Consider the following 15,118-nt stretch of genomic DNA (forward strand, 5'->3'; position numbering starts at 1 on the left):
TGGTTAAAGAGGAAATTAATGCAATAATGAGGAAAGATATTAGCTCCAACAATGTGGAATCTGTATGGGTAGAGCTGAGAAACACTAAGGTTCAAAAAACATTAGTGGAGGTTATATATAGACCCCCAAACTGTAGTGGTGATGTTGGGAATGGCATTTAACAGGAAATTAGAGACGGATGCAATAAAGGAACATCTGTAATTATGGGTGACTTAATCTTCATATAGATTGGGCAAATCAAATTACTAACAATACCATAGAGGAGGAATTCCTGGAGTGTACACGGGATGTTTTTCTGGACCAATACGTTGAGGAACCAACTAGAGAACAGGCCATCCTAGACTAGGTATTGTGTAATGAGAAAGGGATAATTGGCAATCTAGTTGTGCGAGGCCCCTTGGGGATGAACAACCATAATATGATAGAATTCTTCATCAAGATGGAGAGTGACGTAGTTGATTCTGAGACTTGGGTCTTGAATCTTAATAAAGGAAACTACGATGGTATGAGGCACGAGTTAGCTATGATGGATTGGGAAACGTTACTTAAAGTTTTGACGGTGGATAGGCAATGGCAAACATTCAAAGAGCGCATGGGTGAACTGCAACAATTGTTTATTCCTGTCTGGCGCAAAAGTAAAACAGGAAAGATGGCCAAACTGTGGCTTACAAGGGAAATTAGAGAGGTTATTAGATCCAAGGAAGAGGCATACAAATTGGCTAAAAAAAAAACAACAGACCTGAGGATTGGACAACAGCTGACTATTTCACCTTGGAAGGCACCACAAACGAGCACAATTGCATCCAAACAGAGTGGGCGTATGTAGCTGCAGCAGTTTCTGAGCTGCCTTCAGCAGAAGGAGCCCTGGGTGAATTTTACCCTTCCTGGTTTAATGATGGTGAGGCCATTTGTAGCACCCTAAAAATTTCAGCTAACGTAGGAAAGATGGAAAACGGGACCTCCGACCTTCTATGTATGGCTTAGTATAGAATCTTAAGCATGGAAGGAGGCTATTTAGCCCATACTACCAGCTCCGCTGCCAGCTCTTTGAAAGAGCTACCGATTAGTGCCACTTCCCCCACTCTGTTTCTAAATCCCTACACATTCCTCCTTTTCAAGCAGATACCCATCTCCTGTTTCCTTCTTTACATGAGTGGAGCGGGAATAAAACCTGGGAATGATAGCCAATCAACTTAACATCAGTGAACAGAAAAACACTGGAATCTGTTCGAAAAGATAGAAGAACATTTAGAATCAAAACTTGACATGAAAAAATAATCAACATATTACTGTAAAAGGCTAACTCATCCTTCACTAACCAGATCAAATTCTTTGAAGACGTAGCAGAAAAAAGTAGACATTAAACTGTTGGATACTTGGAATTAAAAAGGCCTTCGGTAAACTCAGGATAAAACTCAAGGCATGTGGAGTCGGGGACAAAGAATTGAATAGATGGCAAAACCAGCTAAAAAAGTGGATAGCAGGGAGTCAGGGTAAAGTGTAGTTTATCCGGATTGGAGGAAGGTAGGAAGTGGTGTTCCACAAGGCTCCGTGCTGGGACCCCTGTTATTCAAAACTTACAGTAGTGTTTTGGATTTAGGAATGAGTAACTCAACATCAAAATTTGCAGATGATAACAAACTGGGGGCCAGAGCTAACACTAAAGAAGAATACAACATGATATGAAAGCTTTAGAAAGCTTGCAGTCTGCGCAGCTAAGTGGCAAATAAACTTTAACATAAATGAATGTGAGGTGATGCACTTTGATGGAAAAAACAGAAACACTACCTATACCTTAGAAAATAAGAAACTGAATGGGGTGAAAGGACACAGGGATAGCAATACAGGTGAATAAATAATTAAAAACAGCATCTCAGGTCGGTAAACAAAAAGCTAACAAGCCATTGAGTATTATTTAAAGGGATATAGAATTCAAAGCTAGTAAATCTGTGTTAAACTTGTATAAGACCCTGGTCAGGCAAAACTTGCTGTACTAAGCACATTTCTAGTTTCCATACTATAAAAATACATCAAAGCCATGGATAAAGTGCAAAAAAAGGTTTACAAGAATGGTACCGGAGCTGAGTGATTACAGCTATTGGGAAAGGTTGTTTTTAAGAAAGGGAAGGCCTGGTGGAGACCTAATAGAGGGCTTGAAAATTATGAATGGATTAGACAGGATAGAGGCAGAGACTTTTACTCCTTGTGGGAGAATCCGAATTCAGGGGCCATAAATAAAGATAATTATGAATAAATCAATGTGGAAACGAGAAGAAATTTCTTCACTCAGTGGTTAGAAAGTGGTTGAAGATGGCTTTGATGTTTTCAAATGAAAGCTAGACAAGTACATGAGAGTAAAGGGAATAGTAAGATATGTTGAAAGGCTGCGACTGAAGTAGATGGAATGGGAGGAGGCTTGTGTGGCGTATGAACACTAACGTAGAATGGTCAATATCTGTGCTTTATATTCTGTGTGAATCTGTGAAAATGACTATAGAATCTGCTTCCATTATCCGTGCGGTGCATTTCAGATTATAACATGTGAAGAATACAACATGATATGAAAGGACTTTAGAAAGCATCTTTACAAAGCTGCAAATGGAGCTAATTTCTCATTGTTAATGCACAAACATTGATAATTGCTTCTTTATTTCTTTTATCTGCAGTGCTCGGTCAGTTGTGGCTCTGGGAGGGTAACCCGTCAGGTTGTCTGCACTAGCTACCACCATCAAATCACAGAAGAGAGTGAGTGTGATGCCACAGAGAGGCCATCTCAGGAGCAAGAATGCAATGTGTCCCCATGCCACCAACACGACTACCCTGCACACTTCCCACAACATGACTATCCACAGCCCTATGCGGACTATCCCTCCCAGGATGTGACCAGCCAGAACATGTGGAACAGCCCTTCAAGAGGGAGCCAGTGGAGGACAGGACCTTGGGGAGCAGTAAGTGACGTGCATAGCTAAAAGACATTTTGGTGAACAGAGTCAATTGTGAGTTCTTTATTTTTCCAAGAAGGACATTTCAGAAAAATTGAAAATTTCAAAGCTGAGATCGATAGATTTTTTGTCAGGGAAGTTTATTAAGGGTTACAAAAGCAAGGTGGTAAATAGAGTTAAGATACAGATCAGCTATGAGAAAATTTAATATTGGAACAGGCTCAGGGTACTGAATAGTCTACTCCTATTTCAGTGTAAACACAGCACTGCAAGAAGCAAGTGATAATGAGTCCTCAAATTATAAAGTATTTTCCAAAGCTGGGTGAGCACAGAAATTGTCAGTCACTGCTTTTTTATTCACAATATCAAGTGATTCTAAAAGCATTTAAAGAAAGCTTATAAAAGAAGCTGACTTCTGTCTAGAGATAGAGTCATAGTGAATAAGAACAGTTAGAAGCATTTAGGACAACTCTTGACCTTTCCTGAATATCTCATTCACAGCTTTGGGACCAAGCGTTTGGTCATCTATCCCTAATACCTCTTTATGTGGCTTGATTTAAACTTTTGTTTGATAATGCTCCTGTGAAGTGCCTTGGATTTTTGCCATTTTAAAGGCACTATGTAAATACCAGTTATTGTTGCTGTTCATCCTTTTCCCAAACTGCCATGCATTAACCAGTTGATTAAACAGTTCATAAGGACTATAAAGCATATTCATTTCTCTACTTTCCAAGACCACTTTATAATGAACCAACAATACTGAATAATAGAAAATATTCCCACGTGTGTTTACATCAAAGGATAATTTTCCAAATTCATACTAATTGTGGGAAGCCTCACTTGGCATTCCGCATATCCAGAAATCAGAAGTGTACTGCCATGTTAGCCTTTGAATGGAAATTCATGGGTTGTGTGCACCACACTTCCATGATGCACAAATCGGCAGATTTGGGTTCCCTCCACCAGCTGAAAACACAAAAATTACATCCTAATTGTTTTTAAAACTTCTATGTGCAGGTCAGAAATCTTAAGTCCAAATGGAGTAAGAATCCTGTCAGAAGAACTCAGCCATTGATTTAAAACCCTAAAGTTTAAATGGTTTTCCAGAGTTGCTTATTGACAAACAAAATATTTCAGTGCTCAAGCACTTGCACAGGTGGATTTCAGCGTCGAGTGGTAGTCTGCCAAGATGCAGAAGGACGTACTGCCAACTACTGTGACGAGAGAGCAAAACCTGCAGAGACCAGGCACTGCGATGCTGGAACCTGTCCTCATTGGAATTATGGGAACTGGGGTGAGGTATGTATTCTGGGAAGCGAATTACATTTTCTAGAAATTACTTAATGTTTAAACTATGTGCTAATGGTGCTCCAAATCCTTTCATTTCTGAGCATTACTTTTCAAGCACAGCACAATTGATCTCAGTTGGCACGTTGTTATCCTAAATATTATCCAGACATGCTGCCCTTGTACTTGGCACTCGGCAGCCATGGCTAAGTAGCAATGGACCAGTAATTAGTGGAAGTTTCCCCAGATAGGTTCGACTCCTGCTGACTAATTGTAATGTTTGGCTGTTCACTATCCAAACCCATTCACCTCCGCATTAAGGAAATCACCAAAGGTTCCTGCAGACTTTCTAATTAGTTGATATGTTGTTAAAATTTGTTTGTGCCTTTTGCTTTTAAACAGCTGCTTGTAAACAAAAGATCTTTAAAAGATCTCCTACTCAATGCTATCACCTACTTGCTTATCTGTTGATTCTACACACAACAGCCTCTTCGTTATGAAGGCAGATGTCCTGGCACTGATTTGTCTTAGTCATGATGTTTTCAGATGATCAAAGTTTTGAAGTTGTTGTGTTTCACAATCATGAAATAGCCTTCAAATGCTTTGACCCTAAAAGCTCTGGAACTCTATCCTTAGGATTAAAGGAATGTCTTAAAGGCTGTCTGTTTGAGCAAGCTTTTACTCATCCATACTAACATCTTGTTAGGTGGCTCCTGTCAATTTTTTTGTTTGATAATGCTCCTGTGAAGCACCTTCATTGGAATGTTTCGCAAATTTAAAGGTGCTATATAAATCCTGGTTGTTGTCAATTATTTGTGTTGCAAGGCCAACGGTGGCAACATGTTGTGGACTTAGCCTGTTGAGACACTTGAGATCACATCCCCTTCAGGTGCAGTTGTCAGTTAACCTATTGTTTGCCCAGGTCTCATTATGGTTTCTGATTGTTGTGCAGTGTACACAACCATGTAATGGTGGAACAAGAACAAGGCTGGTCATCTGCCAACTGCCACACGGTCAAAGACTGAGTGACCAAAACTGTGACATCTTGGAAAAGCCTCCAGATAGGGAACAGTGCAACATGCATCCTTGTCCTGGTGGTGTTTCATGGCATCGGAGACCATGGAATTCGGTACGATAGTATTCTTTCTCTTTTTCTCTAGTATGTGTCTGAATCTACTCGGAATCATAATACATTTATGCTTAATTGCAGGGAGATGTAATTAATTTTGTTTTTGAATGTAACATAAGCAATAGCCACACAAGTAAATTTTTATAAGGAGAAGGGAGGGGTTAGAAGGCAAACTGTTGTCAGGGATACATTCCACGGGCCTGTCCCATTATCAGGTCAAGTACTAAGTTGGTGCTTTATGATTAATAAAAGGCATTAGTAAAGTCCTGTTAACTAACAGCCTTTGAAGAATTTGGCTTCAATAGCCACATATGCCTAATTATAGAACTAAATAGCTGGCTGGTTTTAGATGTAGAATGGAAGCATTTTTATCCTGGAAAAAAATAATGGTAATGTATAACTTGTTTTCTTTTGGTTTCACTTGGTTAATGGTTACCCTGTAATCACCATGAATAATTTGTAAATTTGTGTATAGGGAGTTTGTTTTTAATAGCAATGGATCAAAACGGCAACGCATGAAAACCAGATCATTTGTATAATAGAAAGTGTAATTTTGTACAGTCTGTATCTTTAATGTTTATTTTAATCATGAATGCAATGAGGAAACCCTTTTTGTTATGCACATTTTTTAATGCTATTTTTCTGACGGGTGCTGTTACTATCCACAGACACACTTTAGGGTCTGAATGCAAAAAAGCAACAAGAACAAAAATTGCACAATAGAAATGATGTGGGATTTGCTGTAATAAACCCTCTTCTCATTTCAGAATCTAATGCAATGTATAACAAATACAGATTGTATGTGGATGGCAGAATATTATTAAAGTAACTTAGCTCTATTATCTTATATACGTAAAATACTTCGCATGGAAGATGAGTATTTATCTCATTATTGATGAACACTCTTAAGTTCACCTAGGAGTTGGATTCCATTCTTTGGGCCTGATGCTTGCTGAGAACCTCCAATCACAGTTGGTGGATGCTCCATTAGTATCAGAGGCAAATATACAATATTCTGACACACAAGGGCAGTAGTCCATAAATCTGCACGAGGAAAGCTATAACCGCCATAGGGATAGAAATACCTGACTATTAAGGACATGCTGCTTCATGATACATTAAATTGAAGAGAATCAGATCAGCACTATAGGGACTATTCTTTTTACTGCATTGGAATGACTTGGTGACTGCAAGTTTCATTGCAGTTACTTGTTTGTAGCCATTAACAGATTATTACCTCTAAACATGCTGCTCCAGGTGCAATTGAACAAATGGCAAAATACCTCCATTCACTTGTGATGATGCAGCTTTTGGTGCTTCATTTATTGCCAGCATTGTGAAACTTTTTAACCGTACCTTTGTGCTTCCTGTCGATGCTCAACACTGCAGTGCTTTGGAGTTCCTACAGACCATAGGCAGCTGCTCCTTTTCATTAAACTAATTGGAAGTGTTGCAAAACCTTTATCTTTCTCTTTTACCTTTTAAGATATATAGTTATGTGATCAATATTGCGTATTTATTTATACAGAAGTTGAGCAAACAGTTGGATATGTTGTAGTCACTTATTTGGCTTGTTTATATGGTTACATTGGGAAAGTCGCTCTTAAGCTATGGTTCCAGCAAGCTTCTCTTACTGGCAACTCGACATTTCACCTTGGTGGCCAGTATGTCATTAGCCTTTAAATATTACCAAATAAAATGCATTAAAAATGCTTCAGGTTTGCTGTATTTACATCAACCTTTGATTCTGTAAATCAATGAACTACATTTTTAAGACAAAGATCAATATTTTCACTTAAGCTTTGAATTGTTTCCTTCCCAATCTGATTCTTTTTAAAAAAAATTTCCTGATCATCTCTTATTCTGAACATGGCTCTCTGATCCCTCTTCAGGATCCCTCGAGTCGGGCAGTTTTAGGTTATTTTTACCCTCCAGTCCTTCATATTTCTGATTTTAACCCTCTTCCCTCGCAAGAATATCATTGACTTGATTGAAGTATATAAGATGCTGAACGGTATTGACAAGGTGGATGTGGAAAGGATGTTTCATTTTGTGGGTGGGTCCAGAACTAGGGGGCGCTATTTTAAAATTAGGGGTTGCCCTTTTAGGACAGAGATGAGGAGATATTTTTTCTCAGAGGATGGTGCGACTTTGGAACTCTCTGCCTCAGAAGGCGGTGGAGGTGGGATCATTGAATATTATAAGACGGAAGTAGGTGGATTCTTGTTAGGCAAGGGAATCAAAGGTTATTGGGGTAGCTGGGAATGTGGAATTCAAACAGATCAGCCATGAACTTAATGAATGGCGGAACAGGCTCGAGGGGCCAAATGGCCTACTTCTGCTCCTATTTTGGATGTTCATATGCTATCCCTCATCAGAGTAAGCAGAAAGTTTCCCAGTTTGCTCGGACTTTGATCATGAAACCAGAATGTTAGAGCCCTTTAAGGAAATTGAGTGCTCAGTCTTAACTCACTGGAAAGGATAAGAGGTGTTTGAGTGTACTGCTGTGTACAAACTGACCTCTTATCACCCATTCATAGGCCAGCATTGCGGAGGGCATGGGGGACCCACGGGAAGATTATTTTCCTCTTGAATGAGGGAAGAAGCTTAGTATTATGCAGCAGCAGCGGAGATCTTCAGAGGTTTCTTTTCCAAGCCAAAGCAGCCTGCTTGATTGGCACCCCATCCACAAACATTCACTCCCTCCAGCATCAATGTACAATGGCAGCAGTGTGTACCATCTACTAGATGCACTGCAGGAACTCACTAAGCCTCCTTAGACAGCACCTTTCAAACCTACAACCACTGCCATCTAGAAAGCCAAGGGCAGCAGACACATAGGAACACCACCATCTGGAAGGTCCCCTCCAATCCATTCACCATCCTGACTTGGAAGCATATCACTGTTCCTTCACTGTCACTGGGTCAAAACCCTGGAACTTCCTTCCTAACAGCACTGTGGGTGTACCTATGCCACATGGACTGCAGCTCACCATCATTTTCTCAAGGGCAATTAGGGAAGGGAAATGCTGGCTTAGCCAGTGACACCCACATCATGTGAATGAATAATAAAAAAAATCAGCAAATATCGAGAAATATCAACAACGGCTTGGCCAAAGATCTTTAGATATTTGAATTCAAATGGGATGTAGTTATCCAAAAAGTGGCACCACTTCTCATATTAATCAAGGGGAAAACCAAAAATCTGCTCAAAGTACTCAAAGAAAAGGCATCATTTTCACAAAAAGAATTTTGACCATCCTTTCTAATTGTTTGCATTGTAGCTCTTGTTTTTGCTGTGTTTATGATGAAAATAACATGAAGCTCTCCTTACTCACTGTGGCCCAAATGAAAAAGATTAAGAAAATGCTTTTTAACAAAGACACTGTTACTTTAAGTTTTATTCTATTGAGCTGATGTAAAAGTAACTTGAAGAAGGCATGTTGTCCACCAGGTATCATGTTCGAGTAGCCAGCAAAAGCCTGTCAATGGTGGTTTGCAAATAATACCCATTTGTTCATTCAGCAAGTGTGATTTGCATTATGATTTGCTTTTTTGTCAGTTTGTCCAGCGTTTCTCGAGTCAAACATTGTGACCTCCTGTTTTTTGTTTGCTAACATCTGTGTGTTCACTATACAATGTTTTTTTTTGTTGGCTTGTGCTTCTATTTAATATACTCTTCATTTTCTGTTACTTGTAAATTGTGATGCATGATTTGCCTTAGGCATTCTAAACAAGACCTCCATGGATAAGCCCACCTTTGCCTATCCGAGATAACCAGTAGGCTAAAATGAATGGGTTGCAGTGAATGCTGCATCATCAGCGCTGAAGACACTTAAAATCCTTTTTTGAAAGTGTATTTATTTTTGCATTCCTTCAGTGATAATATTTATTTTAGATGACATATGGAAAATAATTACTTTGTTCACAAACATTTTCAAATTGTAAATATTAAAAGAGTACAATATTGTAGAATCTATCTGGTGTTTTTATTATGGTACAAACTATTTAAATCTTCAATTTGTCATTTGTTGAAACTATTTTCACTAGGCTGCAGACTGCTTATTGCTCAATGGTTTGGCCCATGCCTCAGTTAGTGGGAGCTGATTGCCTGCAAGCAGTTGTTCTTTCATTGATCTCTGATGAAAGTATCTTGGGTAAAAGCTTCCACTTTATGAAATGCCTTTTACCTGTCAGCTCTTCCTCATTCCCAATATGCAGCCATTTATATTTAAGAGGCCACGTCCTTTGATTTTTGTGCAGCACCTGTGCAAGGACCACCTGCTCTGGATTCAATGTTATGGTTATAGCACATAGCTCAAGCAACAAAGTCAGTTGCTGCCACAAAACTGTAGGGCAGCTTGAAACCAGTGACAGACCAGTGCCATCTGTTGCTTGGAGACCCACGGCACATGTGCACCATAGGATTGGTACTAACAACGCCAATCAAGAACTCCCCACAGTTTTTCCACCTTTGTCTCGTCTGTTGGATTGCACCATTACTGACTGCCATTACTACCATTACTGATTGCAGAATTACTGACTGCCTTTACTACCATTACTGATTGCACCATTACTGACTGCCTTTACTACCATTACTGATTGCACCATTACTGACTGCCATTACTACCATTACTGATTGCACCATTACTGACTGCCATTAATACCATTACTGATTGCACCATTACTGACTGCCATTACTACCATTACTGATTGCACCATTACTGACTGCCTTTACTACCATTACTGATTGCACCATTACTGACTGCCATTAATACCATTACTGATTGCACCATTACTGACTGCCATTACTACCATTACTGATTGCCATTACTACCATTACTGATTGCACCATTACTGACTGCCATTACTACCATTACTGATTGCACCATTACTGACTGCCTTTACTACCATTATTGATTGCACCATTACTGACTGCCTTTACTACCATTACTGATTGCACCATTACTGACTGCCATTACTACCATTACTGATTGCACCATTACTGACTGCCTTTACTACCATTACTGATTGAACCATTACTGACTGCCTTTACTACCATTACTGATTGAACCATTACTGACTGCCATTACTACCATTACTGATTGCACCATTACTGACTGCCTTTACTACCATTACTGATTGCACCATTACTGACTGCCTTTACTACCATTACTGATTGCACCATTACTGACTGCCATTAATACCATTACTGATTGCACCATTACTGACTGCCATTAATACCATTACTGATTGCACCATTACTGACTGCCATTACTACCATTACTGATTGCACCATTACTGACTGCCATTACTACCATTACTGATTGCCATTACTACCATTACTGATTGCACCATTACTGACTGCCATTACTACCATTACTGATTGCACCATTACTGACTGCCTTTACTACCATTATTGATTGCACCATTACTGACTGCCTTTACTACCATTACTGATTGCACCATTACTGACTGCCATTACTACCATTACTGATTGCACCATTACTGACTGCCTTTACTACCATTACTGATTGAACCATTACTGACTGCCTTTACTACCATTACTGATTGCACCATTACTGACTGCCTTTACTACCATTACTGATTGCACCATTACTGACTGCCATTACTACCATTACTGATTGCACCATTACTGACTGCCTTTACTACCATTACTGATTGAACCATTACTGACTGCCTTTACTACCATTATTGATGGCACCATTACTGACTGCCATTACTACCATTACTGATTGCACCATTACTGACTGCCATTACTACCATTACTGATTGAACCATTACTGACTGCCATTACTACCATTACTGATTGCACCATTACTGACTGCCTTTACTACCATTACTGATTGCACCATTACTGACTGCCATTAATACCATTACTGTTTGCACCATTACTGACTGCCTTTACTACCATTACTGATTGCACCATTACTGACTGCCATTAATACCATTACTGATTGCACCATTACTGACTGCCTTTACTACCATTACTGATTGCACCATTACTGACTGCCATTACTACCATTACTGATTGAACCATTACTGACTGCCTTTACTACCATTACTGATTGCACCATTACTGACTGCCTTTACTACCATTACTGATTGCACCATTACTGACTGCTGTATTTCCCAGATTAAGAGGGCTCATTGACGACAGGCAACTGGGTCTTCATCTTTAGCCCCCACCACTTCCTGTGCTGTGCATTGTGATTATATAAGTATATGAAAATGACAGACAGGGAAAGACCAACTGGTTCTTCAAGCCTGCCACACACTCATGACGATGAGAGCATCATGTCTAGACACTTCCATCATCCCACAGCCACACAACTACCTCGAAGGGGTGAAAAAACAGAGAAAAACCCAGGACCGATAAGGGAAAAAAACTGCTCTAGAAAATTCCTCTCTGGCTCCATCAGGTGATCTAAACCAGTCCAGAAGATTACATGTGATGCCTGTAAAGGCACTTACCTTCTATATGATGCAATATTTGCCCCATTGAAGAAGGATGAAGCTGTGCAGAAAGTCAGTATTTACCACGCAAAAAGAACACTGCGTTGTTTGATACACTGATGTGTGATTGTGTGTATACCTATTAGAAGTGAGTGACAAAGGAGATAAAGCATAATAAGGTGATACCACCTGAGCTTTACCCTTCTCCATTCTGTTGTATACCAAGATGGCTAGCCCTCCTCCCAGTGGAATCAAAGACTTGTTATTTGTAACAATTCAATTCTCCTGCAATCCAGTTCTGTTCCCTTGTATTATGTGGTCTCTAGTCATTTCAGCAGGGAAGTTGTTTTGACAGGTTGTAAGTTAAAGGAACACCTACATCAAGATGAGAGTCATAGGCAGCACAGAAGGAGGCTATTTGACTCACCACGTCCATACTGGCATGATGGGTGGTCACTTGCTAGTGGATAGGATAGGCAACCTGCAGCCTTTCCAGTATATCCTTAAGTGATGTTAGTGTATGGAAAGCCCTTTGAAAGTATTAGTAGCCCAAAGCTATATAAAAGAATAGGTTGCAGTCTGAACATATTGGAGTGTGGGTTTTGTAGTGTTAATTGTATTATTTGAATTTAAGTATATACAGATGAAGGGTATTGATTAGCTTTATTCACTCAGTTCTGTTGAAGGGTCATGAGGACTCAAAACGTCAACTCTTTTCTTCTCTGCCGATGCTGCCAGACCTGCTGAGTTTTTCCAGGTAATTCTGTTTTGGTATTGATTAGATGATTACTTGAGCACATATAAAGAGACACTTACTGACACAAGAATAGAATGGAGTCAGGAGGTATATGCCTGTAACATTTCACCCTGTGAATAAATCTGTTTCAAGTGAAGATTGGCTTTGGATTTACCCTCACGAACTGACTATTTTAAAAATTCTTTTATGGGATGTTGGTGTCACTGACTAGGCCAGCATTTATTGCCCATCCCTAATTATCCTTGAGAAGGTGACAACCACCTTCTTGAACCACTGCAGTCCATGTGGTGTAGGTACACCCAGAGTGCTATTAGGAAGGAGGGAGTTCCAGGATTTTGACTAGCGACAGTGAAGCAATGGCGATAAAGTTTCAAGTCAGGATGGTGTGTGGCTTGGAGGGGAACTTGCAGATGGTGGTGTTCACAGGGCTATCGGGATATAACAATGTGGGAGGTTAGTAAGGGCCAGTAGTAAATGTAGAAGAGGTTAGTAGGCAACATTTCGTGGCATTCCTTACTAGAGTGTTTTATCTTGTACACGAAATGTTTTATGCTGTTGCCTCCGGGGGTCAATGTCACTCACAATTGAGGGAACCAAGGTAGAGAGAAGGCCCAAGCTTTCCTTGTGGTGCCCGAAGAAGCAATTCTGTTCTCCCTGGCCCCCGAGGAAACTTAGAAATGTTTTTAAACATACTGTTTGGACATTTTCCAGCCAACCATCTAGCTCCTGGCAAGTTTGGCCTGGTAGGGAAAGTGTCACTGCTCCCCGCCAGAACTCCAGGTTAAACGGCAGATCACTACACTACATCACTGGAGGCCGATGTACGTATTTAAAGTGGATCCTGCTGGTTTGGAATGGGTATCTTTTCCATCTACCTGCACTCTCCTTAATTGCTGGACTTAACTGAGGCTCTCAGCCAGTACCTGAGCCACTGGATTCACTCTTGCTTCGTTACCAGTGAACTGCCTCTAGAACTGTGGCTAGTCCCTAACAACTCACCAAAACTCACCAAATGAGAACGGCAGACCAACTTGCCATGGTCCAACCTAATGAGACCGGTGCAGCACCAGCATCGCTCTGGGATTAGGCAGCATTCCTTTGCTAGACCAAAATGTTAAAATTGCTGAACAACAAAGTGAAGCCCACAAAGCACATATCTGGGTAAGTAAACCATCTCCAGTTAATAGGAATTGATTTGTGAAGGCAAGAAAAGACGTGTTGCCAGTGAAACTTCTGTTTCGTTTATAACTGGGGCCAAAAGGTCAAGCGGAAAATTTAACTGACCTGGCAACATTCAGGAAAATATGGCATTTGTAATGTTGTCTTCAATAAGATCATCTATTTTGGTGTGTTATCAATTAAATATGTTTTTTACTGTAACCCAAGAGAGGCCAAAACACCATGAAACGTCATGAATACGGCTGGGAATTTGATATGTGATGCTTTTTAAGTAAGATGAATGTTGCATAATATCCATCTTCTCAGAATGTCTACTGAGAAAATTGCTCTGAACCATGACAGAAACATAGCCTGAAACATTTGTTTGCCTTCAGATCATTTAAGATGGTTGTCTTATGTTGTTCTTACAATATATGAGAGAATTACTGACAGCAGCATATTAATGAAGCTCTAAATCTCTGTGGAAACAACCCTCCCCCCCTCACAACTACTGTCTGTCTCACTGAGATGTAGGGATTGATTTTAACTGAGGACAAGCAGGACTGTGGAAGGGGAGGGAATCCCCCCACCTCCCCTTCTGTGGGGGAGGTCAGCTTGAGGCCTGGGCTTCATTTGAATGATTGAGGATAGTTTCTGTCCTGACGCTAATGCCAGGGGTGGTGGACAGGAGCAAGACTTGGGTCAGGACCCAAGGGAAAGATGCATCCACGTGGGGTGGAATTGACCCAAATTTGCACTAAGTGCTGCAGCGGTCATGAAAAAAGTCATTTTACATGCTGGCCACAATGGATTTTCACATCGTTTCGTCCCATTATCGGCGCATTAATAACACATTCACAGGAAACACGCCAGATCGCTGGCGGAGGGGCCTCTGATTTGCCCACCTCACTGTCACCTCAGGCCTTCCATAATCTGGGTGCCTTATTTAAAGGGCGCCCCTGCACAGAGCTAGCTCTCTGGCAGGGATCGAGAGCTGCTGCAAAGTCATCGCTGCCAAAGGGAGGAAACATGTTGCCCCCAAATTTAGTAACAGGCGCCTACTGGATGCAGTGAAGTCCTTTACCCCCCAACTCTGGGCGAAGACCAGCAAAGCTGACCACCAATCCAGCATGGGAGGCAGTGGTCAGCGCCAATGCCCTGCAAAAGAGGACAGCCACCCAGTGCCAAAGGAAGATGAATGGTCTTTACTGCTTCGCCAGGGCAAGTCACTCTCCTCATCACTCTCAACTCACACACTCACAAACCCCTCTCACATCCACATTGCCAGTTCAAGAGACATCACCATTCAATACCTTCACTTTCACACACCTTCACCTGCCCTGTGGATCACACCCTCATTCCATCTCT

At 40.7% G+C, this 15,118-nt stretch overlaps 1 protein-coding gene across 1 annotated transcript in view; it reads left to right on the top strand.

Moving 5' to 3' along the window:
• LOC121293232 (A disintegrin and metalloproteinase with thrombospondin motifs 20-like) overlaps window positions 1-15,118 on the top strand; it is a 440,993-nt gene that overhangs the window by 270,259 nt on the left and 155,616 nt on the right. The window contains exons 26-28 of the mRNA XM_041216086.1: window positions 2,667-2,948; window positions 4,080-4,241; window positions 5,182-5,358. Coding sequence (XP_041072020.1) covers window positions 2,667-2,948; window positions 4,080-4,241; window positions 5,182-5,358 — 621 coding nt within the window. The remainder of the gene's footprint in view (window positions 1-2,666; window positions 2,949-4,079; window positions 4,242-5,181; window positions 5,359-15,118) is intronic.

This window comes from Carcharodon carcharias, chromosome 21 (genome assembly GCF_017639515.1).
Source record: "Carcharodon carcharias isolate sCarCar2 chromosome 21, sCarCar2.pri, whole genome shotgun sequence".
NCBI classification, from domain to species: domain Eukaryota; kingdom Metazoa; phylum Chordata; class Chondrichthyes; order Lamniformes; family Lamnidae; genus Carcharodon; species Carcharodon carcharias.